Source organism: Myotis nattereri (assembly GCF_964212035.1).
Source record: "Myotis nattereri genome assembly, chromosome: 2".
In the NCBI taxonomy this organism is placed as follows: domain Eukaryota; kingdom Metazoa; phylum Chordata; class Mammalia; order Chiroptera; family Vespertilionidae; genus Myotis; species Myotis nattereri.
The window spans coordinates 114,262,950-114,275,623 of NC_138076.1; the positions used below are offsets into that span (position 1 = coordinate 114,262,950).

The 12,674-nt window shown below is 39.3% G+C and overlaps 1 protein-coding gene across 2 annotated transcripts in view; it reads left to right on the top strand.

Annotated features, from left to right (window-relative positions):
- The window catches only part of KATNAL1 (katanin catalytic subunit A1 like 1), a 117,878-nt gene that overhangs the window by 37,158 nt on the left and 68,046 nt on the right, over positions 1-12,674 (top strand). For both annotated transcript variants that reach the window (XM_081083605.1, XM_081083604.1), the window contains exon 4: positions 5,737-5,905. In XM_081083605.1, coding sequence (XP_080939731.1) covers positions 5,737-5,905 — 169 coding nt within the window. The remainder of the gene's footprint in view (positions 1-5,736; positions 5,906-12,674) is intronic.

The window sequence follows — 12,674 nt, forward strand, 5'->3', positions numbered from 1 at the left end:
TGCTTATATGAAACTAGAACAGGAAAACCTAATCTGTGATAACAAGGCCAATATAGTGATTATCTTAGGGGCTGAAAATTGACTAAGAGGGGCCATGAAAAGCCTTCTGGGATTTTGGGAAATGTTCCATCTTGACCTACTTGTGGTTACATGGTATGTACTTTTATTAAGTTGTGTACTTAATATATGTGCATTTTATCGTATATATGTTATATTTCAATGCAAAATAGAAAAGGAGGTTGGGGGCTGGGTGAAAAAGGAGAAGGGATTGAGCAAAACAAACTCATAGACACAGACAACAATATGGTGATTACAAGAGGGAAAGGAGGGTGGAGGGAGGTAGAAGAGGGTAAAGGGGGAATTAATGGTGATGAAAGGAGACTTGACTTAAGGTAGTGAACACACAATACAATATACAGATGATGTAAGAAAAAAAATGTTTTTAATTCTATGAAATATCTCCATTTTTTAAGGCTATAGCTAGCATTGATAGTGACTCTTCTTATGGATCTGAGCCTAGTAAATTGTAGATGATACGTAATATGCTTGTATAATAGGTAATTGGTGCCCTGAGAGTAAAAAGTCACCTGGTCTTAGGGTTCTAAATCTGATGCTGACTCCAGGTCTCAATGCTCTTTCTCTGTGAAAGTAGGATAGTGTTTACAACATTTTTTTAAAATTGATTTTTTAGAGAGGAAGGGAGAGGAAGGGAAGGAGAAGTGAAGATATTTTTCCTATAGATATTTAGAGAGTGGAAGGAAGGGAAGAGGGGGAGAAAGAGAGAGGAAAGAAGAAGAGTGAGAGAAAGAAAGAAAAAAACATCGATTGGATTGGTTGCCTCCTGCTTGCTCACCAGGGGCCGGGGATTGAACCTGCAACTAAGGTGTGTGCCCTTGATCAGGAATCAAACTCTCAACCCTTTGATCCAAGGCTGATGCTCTAACCATTGAGTTAAACTGGTCAGGCAAGAATCTATTCTTAACATGGCGTAGAATGAAGTCATCTTCACAAGGGTCCATTTAGCTTTGACTTCAGGAATTCTGGTGGGGTGGTGCTATGAGACAGCTCTATTTCTGTAGCATAGCCTTCTGGAGATTTGCCAGGTGGTGGTGCAATAGGTTCAACTGAGGCTGGGTCCTCTGAGCCCACATCACTTCAACATGCCTGAAACTTTGTAGCAATCCTATAATTTCATTTTTAAGTGTTCAGATGTCTTAATTCGTGTTATAGTGTAACTAGAGGCCCGGTGCACGAAATTCATGCATGGGAGGGGTGTGTGTCCCTCAGCCCAGCCTGCATCCTCTCCAATCTGAGACCCCTCGAGGGATGTCCGACTGCCCGTTTAGGCCCGATCCCGGTGGGCAGTCAGACATCCCTTTCACAATCTAGGACTGCTGGCTCCTAACCACTCACATGCCTGCCTGCCTGATTGCCCTTAACCGCTTCTTCCTGCCAGCCTGATCACCCCCTAACCACTCCCCTGCGAGCCTGATTGACATCTAACTGCTCCCCTGCCGGCCCAATTGCCTCTAACTGCCCTCCCCTGCAGGCCTGGTCACACCTAACTGCCCTCTCCTGCCAGCCTGATTGCTCCTTACTGCCCTCCCCTGCAGGCCTCGTCACCCCTAACTGCCCTCCCCTGCTGGCCTGGTCACCCCTAACTGCCCTCCCCTGCTGGCCATCTTGTGGTGGCCATCTTTGACCACATGGGGGTGACCATCTTGTGTGTTGGAGTGATGGTCAATTTGCATATTACTCTTTTATTAGATAGGATAATATTTCAGTTTTATTAACTCCTCAATAGATAATACGAACAATTAAAATGTATATAAGGTATAAGGAATCAGAATACAGTAGCATCTATACTGGGGTGGGCAAACTTTTTGACTCGAGGGCCACAATGGGTTCTTAAACTGGACTGGAGGACCGGAACAAAAGCATGGATGGAGCTTACATTGCAATACAAAAGCAATACATGTATTGTGTGTAACTGTAATCCATGTTTGTGTGAATATTGGATCTCATTGTGTGAACATGTAGTAATTTACGTTTCTATTCTGATACTGGACATTTGGGTTGTTTCCAGGTGCTTGTCATTACAAGCAAGGCTGATCAGAACATCTACATATAATGTTGATATTTAAATGTACAGCTTAAAAAGAGGAAGTATTGGATTTTGGAGGAAATCAGGCTTATGATAGAATAGGGCTTATGTTTTCCTATTCCTACAAGGAAATGTCATCAAGTAGGAGAACTAAGCACAGTGTAGACAATCTAGTTTTTTTCCCTGCAGATTTATTCTCTATATTTGAAATAGTGCAAGCTGGTACAGTGTCAGTCTTTGTTTGGCCATTCAGGCAAAGATGATGTTCTGTAACCATACTAAAGTCTCTTTAAAAAGAAACCAGTAAAAGAGGCTTTGAGCCTTACATGTTACACAGCCTGGAAGCTGTCACTGAGTCCTTAATTTGAAGCATGACATTGTGCAGTGGTGTGTTCCTGGAGCGGGAAGTACAGAACAGAATCAAGGGTGTCCTTTGGGAAGCTGACAGAGTCCGTTATAAATGTAACATACAGCTGCAGTGAAATGGAACTGAAGACACTGGACACAGGCCCACTTTCTGTGAGACCGGGGACTGGCCACAAATGGCACATGTGGCTTCTTGAGCAGTTTCACTCAGGCTGTGTATGAGCCCATGAGAGTATTGAATGGCAGGGCAGGTCAGCAGCTGCAAACCCTGGGCATGCAGCCTGTGCACTGGCTTTTAAATAACTTTGACAACACAGCCTCCCAGAGCCTGTGGTGGGTGTACCCTAATAGGGCACGCCAAGGGGGAACATGGTCTGGAGAGGGGGTGGCCATGCTTCAGGATCCACTACCATCACCCCTGAGGGAGGGTGCAGCCATGTGGCCAGGCTTCAGGCTGGCAGTGTGTCTGAAGAGCAGGACCGTAAACAATGAGACTGTTTAACAGGGGTCCGGTTGCTGACAGGGCAAATTTGCCATGTGTTCTGTGTGGAGGAGATGGTTTCCTCATTGTCCGTGGCCAGACCCATGAATTGGGTTCTGGAAAGGTATTTATACATTTGCAAATATATATAAACTAGAGGCCTGCTGTATGAAATTCGTGCACGGTTAGGGTCCGTAGACCTGACTGGCAATCAAGGCCGATCAGGGCCTTCCTTCCCCCAGCTGCTGGCTGCCAGCCAGGGCCTTCCTTTGTTATGTGCCGCCCCCTGGTGGTCAGCACACGTCATAGCAAGTGGTCGAACTCTCAGTTGGTCAAACTCCCAAGGGGACAATATACATATTAGCCTTTTATTATATAGGATAATCTGCCCCTCATTAAAACAAACTTCAGTTAGGAAACAGTGGTCACAATGAAATACTAAGAATAGAATAATGGTCCCAGCCTGTTGATTTAGTTGGTTAGAGCATTGTCCCATACACCAAAAAGGTTGTGGGTTCAATTCCTGGTCAGAGCATATATCTAGGTTGCAGGTTTGAGCTCTGGTTGGGGGGCATTTGGGAGGCAACCAATCAATGTTTCTCACCTCTTTCTCTCTCTCTGTCTCCCTCTTCTCTCCCTCTCCCCTTCTCTCACTAAAATCAATAAATATATCCCTGGGTGAGAGTTTAAATAAAGAAATAAGTAAAAAATACAGCAATGTAACATTTTTAGTTTTCTATTTTTTACCAGTCTCATCACATTTTTCTTTTATTGGCAGAACTAGAGGCCCGGTGCATGAATTTGTGCATGGGTGGGGTCCGGCCGGCCCTCCCCAATTGGGGCAATTGGACGGGGATGGCTGGGAGGAGGGCCATCGAACTCCTGGTCGAACTCGCAGTCAAGGGGACAATTTGCTTATTAGCCTTTTATTATATAGGATGCTTACAAGACTAATGTACTAGAACCAATAATATAGAATACCTTAAATTTGAAAATGTCTTATAACCAGTTTATTGTATACCATTTTCCAGTTCCTTCTCTATGGATTTCTTTCACACAATTGTATATTCATCTTTGTCTCCGCCAAGGGTCTAGCACAGCAGAGGCCAATTGCCTCCTCATGATTGTTCAATATACTATCATTTGACTGAACTCTAGGGTTTCAGCTGTCAGTATGTGGGAACCTCATAGACAGACACAGTTTCCACCAGCCTCTCTCTCCTTAGCAGGTTCATGTAGTCATCTGATTCCAACAAGTTGAAGATACTCTCTTAGGTAGATCTGTAAGATGTTGTCATTTCTTTTACCTTTTTTTACTCTTTTTTTTTTTTTTTCTTGCCTGGAGTTCGCCACCTTCCTGGCTTTTCATCCATTTTCCTGTTTTGCTGGGTTTATTGAGTTATATACACATACAAGTGCCACTTTTTCTGAATCCAGGAAGAGATGCTCCACAATGAGTTAGATGAATTAAAAGCATGAAGTTGGAAAGGGAACAATAATAGATATAGTATATTGGTGAAAAAGGAATTCACATCTGAAGGGCTACACCAGTACAGGCAGAACTGTAGATAGAAAAGGTAGAGAAATAGAGGCAGAGACAATACAAAGAAGAAGAGATTATACACATAATGAAAGAGTCCCCACAACGCCCAGAGAGAGTAGTAAATACTGTACTGAGTTATGCCAACATTTTTCTATCTAAAGAAGACATGTTTCACAAATTTGTTTCATATTACGTGAAACAAAATATACCAATGTCTGCATTGTTACTTTTATATAGCTATCAAAATTCTTTTCTTAAAAAATGAAGTATAGTTGACATTAACTTACATTGGCTTCAGGTGTACAACATAATGATTCAGTATTTATATTGCAAAATGATCACAGTAAGTTTCATTAACATCCATTACATTCATATTTATCAAAATTCTTGATTCACTTTTGGGGACCTGTATAATCCGAAGGATCCTGTGATTTTTGACCCTCCAAAAGTATGAATAATATTTTAAAAATATAAATTACTTTGTTTATGAGATTTGATTGTTGAGTCTTGCCATTCGTACTTATGAATGAAATGTTGGATTTTCCAATACAGAATCAGAGAAAATCATTTTGTTGTAAAAAATAAATTAGTAGCCCAGCCAGCGTATCTCAGTGGTTGAGCATTGACTTATGAACCAGGAGGTCATGGTTTGATTCCCAGTCAGGGCACATGCCCAGGTTGTGGGCTCGATGTGGGGGTCATGCAGATAGCAGCCAATCATTGATTCTCTCACATCATTGTTGTTTCTGTCTCACTCTCTCCTTTTCTCTCTGAAATCAATAAAAGTATATTTAAAAAAATAAATAAATTAGTAAACTGCAAATAGGCACATTTTGAATTCTTGTCCTTTCAGCTTTATTCTGTGTATGTGTGTGTTTTTTTAAGTTACTTATTCTTGGTTTAGGACAGTAATGAATAAAGTAATGGATTTTCCATTACACTATTAAGATTATTAGATGGGAATAGTCTGTATTGCCATCTGTTGGTGATTGATAGTTACTTTTGACAAAATAATTGCTGCTATATATTTTATTTATATGTATTTAATAATTGTATCAACCAATGTATTTTAAAGAAAAACATTTTTAAAAACTAACCTAATTGACGTGGCCATGAATTGACAAACAGGAGAAAATTGGAGATTTTGGCCTTCTTAATTTAATAGGTTTATTGACTAAGGTAGTACTGAAATACTTTTGCCTTTGATTAATTTTTATTTTATTTTATTTATTTTTTTGTCAGAGCTCCACCTCAGATAAGGCGTCCCAATCGCGAAGTAAAACCTCTGAGGAAAGAAATGCCAGGAGCAGGAGCCCGGGGACCTGTAGGTCGAGCACATCCTATATCGAAGAGTGAGAAGCCCTCTACAAGTAGGGATAAGGATTGTAGAGCAAGAGGGAGAGATGACAAGGCAAGGCTATCTCTTTGCAACTTACTCACTTGAAGCCCATGACTTTTGGTGAATAGTATAATTTTTGTTAGTTTTTTCAGAGTACTGTGGTTTTGATAAGAAGAGATTTAAAAAGGTGTAAATTAAAAACCTAAATGGCCTTTGTACTTCAAAGGCTGTTCTGCAATGTCAGTAACCTCACAGGTATATCACACACACACACACACACACACAACTATTAAGGAAAATGGGTCTTTTGTAGAAATATTCAAAATAAAGTTTTAAAACTTAAAAAGTATATTTAAACAGTTATTCTGAATTAAAATGAAGAATGAATGAAAGCAATTGAAGAGAACAGACTTACAGGGAAGGAAATGTATATACAGGGTATAGCAAAAGCAGGTTTACAGTTGCTCGTATGGAAAATAATACAATAATTAATAAATAATAATACCAGAGTAAACTGTTTTCTGTACTGACAACTGTAAAGCTACTTTTGCCCTATCCTGTATTCACAGAATAAGATGATGGATATAATTTACTACAGCTAAAAATAAAAAAATAAAATTTAACTGCAAATTTGTTTTAAATGAGAAAATTCCCTTTGATTACAGTTCACTGTATACATTTACTTTATCTGGAAAATTGATCAGTGAATAAACATAGTACTGGGTGGAAATTCCCCGACCCAGGCCTTCACCACCCAATTGTCTGTGTCCATGGGTAATGCATATATGCATATAAGTTTTTTGGTAATCTCTTCTTGTCCCCCTCCTTCCTTCCCCCTGAGATTGGTCAGACTGTTCCATATTTCCATGGTTCTATTTTATTCATCAGTTTACTTTATTCATTAGATTCCTTGTTTGTTTATTTTGATTTTTAGATTCAATTGTTGATAGGTATGTATTTATTGCCATTTTATTGTTCATATTTTTTAATATATTTTTTATTCTTTAAAAATATTTTGTTTGTTAATACTCACCATTGATTTTTTTAAGAGAGAGTGGAAGGGAGGGGGAGAGATAGAGAAAGAAACATCAATGTGAAAGAGACTGGTTGCCTCCCGCAAGTGCCCCAACAGGGCCAGGAATTGAGCTTGCAACCAAGGTATGTGCCCTTGGCCAGAATTGAAACTGTGACCCTTCAGCCCATGGGCTGGCACTCTAACCACTAAGCAAAACCAGCTAGGCCTCTTCTTCTTTGTCTTCTTAAAAAAGACCCTTCAACATTTCATGTAATATTGATTTGGTGGTGATGAATTCTCTTAGCTTTTTCTTGTCTTGGAAGCTCTTTATTTGACATTCAATTATAAATGATAACTTTGCTGGGTAGCATAAACTTGGTTGTAGGTCCTTGCTTTTCATCACTAAACAGTTCTTGTCACTCCCTCTGGCCTGCAAATTTTCTGTTGAGAAATCAGCTGACAGTCCTATGGGTGCTCCCTTGTAGGTTATTAACTGCTTTTCTCTTGATGCTTTTAAGACTCTCTCTTTGTCTTTAACCTTTGGCATTTTAATTATGATGTTGTCTTGGTGTGGATCTCTTTGGGTTCATCTTATTTGGGACTTTCTGTGCTTTCTGGACTTGTAAGTCTATATCTTTCACCAGGCATGGGAAGTTTTCTATCATTATTTCTTCAAATAGGTTTTCAATTTCTTGCTCCCTCTCGTATCCTTCTGGCACCCCCATGATGTGAATGTTGGAACTATTGAAGATGTCCCAGAGGCTGCTTACAGTGTCTTCATATTTTGGGGTTCTTTTTTCTTTTTGCTGTTTTGATTGTGTGTGTGTGTGTGCGTGTGTGTGTGTGTGTGTGTGTGTGTGTGTTTGCCTCCTCATATTCCAAATTGCTGAAATGATTTTTGGTGTCCCCTACTCTACTGTTGATTCCCTGTAAATTATTTTTCATTTCAGTTATTGTATCCTTCATTTCTGATTGGTCTTTATTCATGTCTTTGATGTTCTCACTAAGTTCCTTGAACATCCTTATAACTATAGTTTTGAACTCTGTATGTAGTAGTTTGCTTGCTTCCATTTCATTTAGTTATTTTTCTGGAGATTTCTTCTGTTCCTTCATTTGTGACGTATTTCTTTGTCTCTGAATTTTGGCTACTTCCCTGTGTTTCTTTCTGTGTATTAGGTAGAGTTGCTATATCTCCTGGAATTGGTAGAGTAGCCTTGTATAGCAGGTGTCCTGTAGGGCCCAGTGGCTCAGCCACCCCAGTCACCTGAGCTGGGCCCTCTAGGTGCACCCCTGTGTGGACTGAGTGCACTGTCCTGTTGTAGTTGAGCTTAGATTGCTGTTGGCATCACTGGGAGGAATTGACCTCCAGGCAATTGGCTGGGAAGACCAGCTGCGACTACAGTGGAAGAGATGCTGTGCAGGAGACATCCCTATGGAGCAGCTTGCTTCATTGGGGCTTTGGTGCTCACCAAATCCACCCTTAAATGTGTAGCTTGTGAATGTAGAATTGTAATCTGGTGTGGTCTGAAGCTGTCTGCTAGGTGCACTGGCTCTGGGGCCTCCTGGGAGGTGCAAGTCAGCCACTGCCTGTGTCCTGATTGGGGCCACTCGGCAGGAGCTACAGAGTGATTTGCAGGTGGCTGCTACTTCTATTGGGCTTGGGGGTGCCAAGGAGAGGCCAAGCTGTGAAACTTGGCAAACTGCTGCTAGTGATGGGCATGGGTCACTTATAGAGAGGTATGGGACACACTGAGTCTACTTGCTATTGTTTGAGAGATTTTAGGTCTGAAGCCTGAGCCAGGACAGGCCACTCATATAGAAAAACCACTGCAAAGAGCATGGATGGAGGTGCAAATTGAGTGGGGCAGGCTCTCGTGTAATCATCAGGGAGGGGTGAACAGTGTGGGCCAGGTTGATGGAAACTCAGATATGTCACCTGACAGTTGCCAATCCCTCCCATTGATCTATATGCCAGTTCTGTGTGGGGAGGAGGTCTCTGTAGAGGAACGATGACCTCTGCCAGCACGTTAAAAAACAAAAAAAGAAATCTTTGTTGTTGAAAGTATTATATATGTCCCCATTTTTCTCCATTGACCCCCTCTAGCTTACCCTTACCCCCACCCCAGGTCTTCACCACCCTATTGTCTGTGCCCATGGGTTATGCATCTATACATATTAGTTCATTGGTTGATCTCTTCCCACCTACCAACCCTCCCCCACCTTCCCTCTGAGATTCTGCAGTCTATTCTATGCTTCTATATCCGTGGATGTATTTTGTTTATTAGTTTATTTTGTTCATTAGATTCCACATATGAGTGAAATAATATGATACTTGTCTTTCTCTGACTGACTTTTTTTACTTAGCATGATACTCTCCAGGTCCCTCCATGCTGTCGCAAAGGGTAAGAGATCTTTCTTTTTTACTGCTGCATAATATTCCAGGGTATAAATGTACCACAGCTTTTTTATCCACTCACCTACTGGGCTGTTTCCAGATCTTAGCTGTTGTAAGTTGTACTGCTATAAATATAGGGGTGCATACATTCTTTCTGATTGGTGTTTCGGGTTTCTTAGGTTATATTCCTAGAAGTGGGATCACTGGGTCAAGTGGCAGTTCCATTTTTAATTTTTTTAGGAAACTCCATACTGTTTTCCATAATGGCTGCAACAGTGTGCATTCCCACCAGCAGTGTACTAGGGTTCCCTTTTCTCCAAATTCTTGTCAGCACTTGTCATTAGTTGATTTGTTGATGGTAGCTATTCTGACAGGTGTGAGTTAATAACCTCATTGTTATTTTAATTTGCATCTCTCTGATGATCACTGAGTTTGAGCATTATTTCTTATATCTCTTGGCTATCTATATGTCCACTTTGAAGAATTATCTATTTAGGCCCTTTGCCCAGTTTTAACTTGGATTGTTTGTCTTCCAATTGTTAAGTTGTATGAGTTCCTTATATATTTTGGATATTAACCCTTTATAAGATGTATCATTGCCAAATATGTTCTCTCATGCAGTGGATTCCCTTTTCATTTTGTTGATGGTTTCTTTTGCTGTGCAGAAGCTTTTTATTTTGATGTAGTCCCATTTGTTTATTTTCTCCTTAGTTTCCTTTGCACTAGGAGATGTATTTGTAAACATATTGCTACAAGAGATGTCTGATATTTTACTACCTATGCTTTCTTTTAGAATTTTTATGGTTTTACAGCTGACATTTAAGTCTTTTATCCATTTTGAGTTTATTCTTGTGTATGATATAAGTTGGTGGTCTAGTTTCATTTTTTTTTGCATATGTGTCCATTTTTCCCAATACCATTGGTTGAAGAGACTGTCTTGACACCATTGTATGTGCTTGCCTTCTTTGTCAAATATTAATTGAGAATAATGGCTTGGGTCAATTTCAGGGGTCTCTATTCTGTTCTATTGATCTATGTGCCTGTTATTGTGCCAGTACTAGGCTGTTTTGATTATGCTGGCTTTGTAGTATAACTCGATATCTGATATTGTGATTCCTTCATCTTTGGTCTTCTTTTTCAAGATTGCTGTGACTATTCAGGGTCATTTTTGGTTCCATATACAGTTTTGGAGTAATTGTTCTAGATCTGTGAAATATGCTGTTGATATTTTAATAGGGATTGTATTGAATCTGTAGATTGCTTTGTGTAGTAATGGACACTTTAATGATGTTGATTCCACTAATCCATGAACACGGTATATTCTTCCACTTGTTTATATCTTCCTCTACTTTTCAACATCCTGTAGTTTTCTGAGTACAGGTCTTTTACCTCCTTGGTTAAGATTATTCCTAGGTATCTTAATTTTTTTTTGTTGCAGTTGTATTTGGGATTGTTTGTTTAGTTTCTCGTTCTAAGGATTCATTATTAGTGTATAAAAAAGCCATCGGTTTTTGGGTGTTAATTATGTATCCTGCTACATTGCAAAATCCTTTATTAAATCTAGTAGTATTTTTGCTGGAGTCTTTAGGATTTTCTATGTACAATATCATGTTATCTGTGAATAATGAGAGTTTTACTTCCTCCTTTCCAATTTGGATGCCTTTTATTTCTTCTTGTCTGATCGCTTTGGTTAGGACTTCCAGTACAATGTTGAATAAGAGTGGTGAAAGCAGACATCCCTGCCTTGTTCCTGTTCTTAGGATAAATAGTTTCATTTTATTTTTAAAATATTTTAATGGATTTCAGAGAGGAAGTGAGAGGTAGAGGGAGAGGGAGAGAGAGAAACATCAATGGTAAGAGAGAATCATTGATCAGCTGCCTTCTGCTGTCTCTCACTGGGGATTGAGCCCGCAACCCAGGCATGTGCCCTGATCAGGAATCAAATCATGACCTCCTGGTTCATAGGTTTATGCTTAACCATTGAGCTATGCCAGTCAGTTAGGGGAAATGGTGTTAGTTTTTGCCCATTGAATATGATGTTCACTGTAGGTTTGTCATACACGACCTTTATCATGTTGAGATATGATCCCTCTATTCCCACTTTGCAGAGGGTTTTTATAAAAACTAGGTGTTGGATTTTGTTGAATGCTTTTTCTGTCTATTGATAGGATCATGTGATTTTTTGTCTTTCAATTTGTTTATGTGAAAGTATCATATTTATTGATTTGCAAATATTATATCAGCCTTGTACCCCTGGAATAAATCCCATTTGATTATGGTATATAATCTTTTTAATATATTGCTGGATCCGATTTGCTAATATTTGGTTGAGGATTTTAGCATCTATGTTCATCAGGGATATTGGCCTGCAATTCTCTTTCTTTGTAGTGTCTTTATCTGGTTTTGGAATTAGGATAATGCTGACCTCTTAAAAAGAAGTTGGAAGTGTTCCTTCCTCTTGGAATAATTTGGAATAGTTTGAGGAGGATATGTGTTAGCTCTTTTTGAATATTTCATAAAACTCCTCTGTGAAGCTCTCCAGACCCAGGCTTTTGTTTGCTGGGAGTTTTTTGATTACTACTTGTATTTCCTCAATTGTTGGTCTGTTCAGGTTTTCTAATTCTTCTTGATTGAGCTTTGGGAGATTGTATTTTTGTAGGAATTTTTCCATTTTATCCACATTGTGCAGCTTGTTGGCATATAGTCATTCATAGTATATTCTTACAATCCTTTGTATTTCTGTGGTGTCAGTTGTTACTTCTCTGCTTTCATTTTTTAAAAATATATTTTATTGATTTTTTACAGAGAGGAAGGGATAGGGATAGAGAGTTAGAAACATCGATGAGAGAGAAACATCAATCAGCTGCCTCCTGCACACTCCCTACTGGGGATGTGCCTGCAACCAACGTACATGCCCTTGACCAGAATCGAACCTGGGACCCTTCAGTCCGCAGGCCGACGCTCTATCCACTGAGCCAAATAGGTCAAGGTCCTGCTTTCATTTTTGATTTTATATATTTGGGTCCTCTCTCTTTGTTTCTTGATGAGTCTGGCTAATGATTCATCCATCAATCTTATCTTTTCAAAGAACCAGCTCTTGGTTTCATTGATTTTTTGTATTGTATTTTTAGTCTCTATGTTATTTATTTCTTCTCTAATCATTATTATTTCCTTTCTTCTACTCACTCTTGGCTTTCCTTATTGTTCTCTTTCTAATTCTTTAAGTTGTAGAATAAATAGTTTATTATTAATTTTTCTTGTTTTTTGAGGTACTGTTACGAACTTCCCTCTCAGTACTGCTTTTGCTTTGTCCCAGAGATTTTGGGTTGTTGTGTGTTCATTTTCATTTGTTTCCAGGAAGTTTTTTTATTTATTGATTGATCTCTTTGGTAACCCATTCATTGTTTAATAACATGCTATTTAGCCTCCAT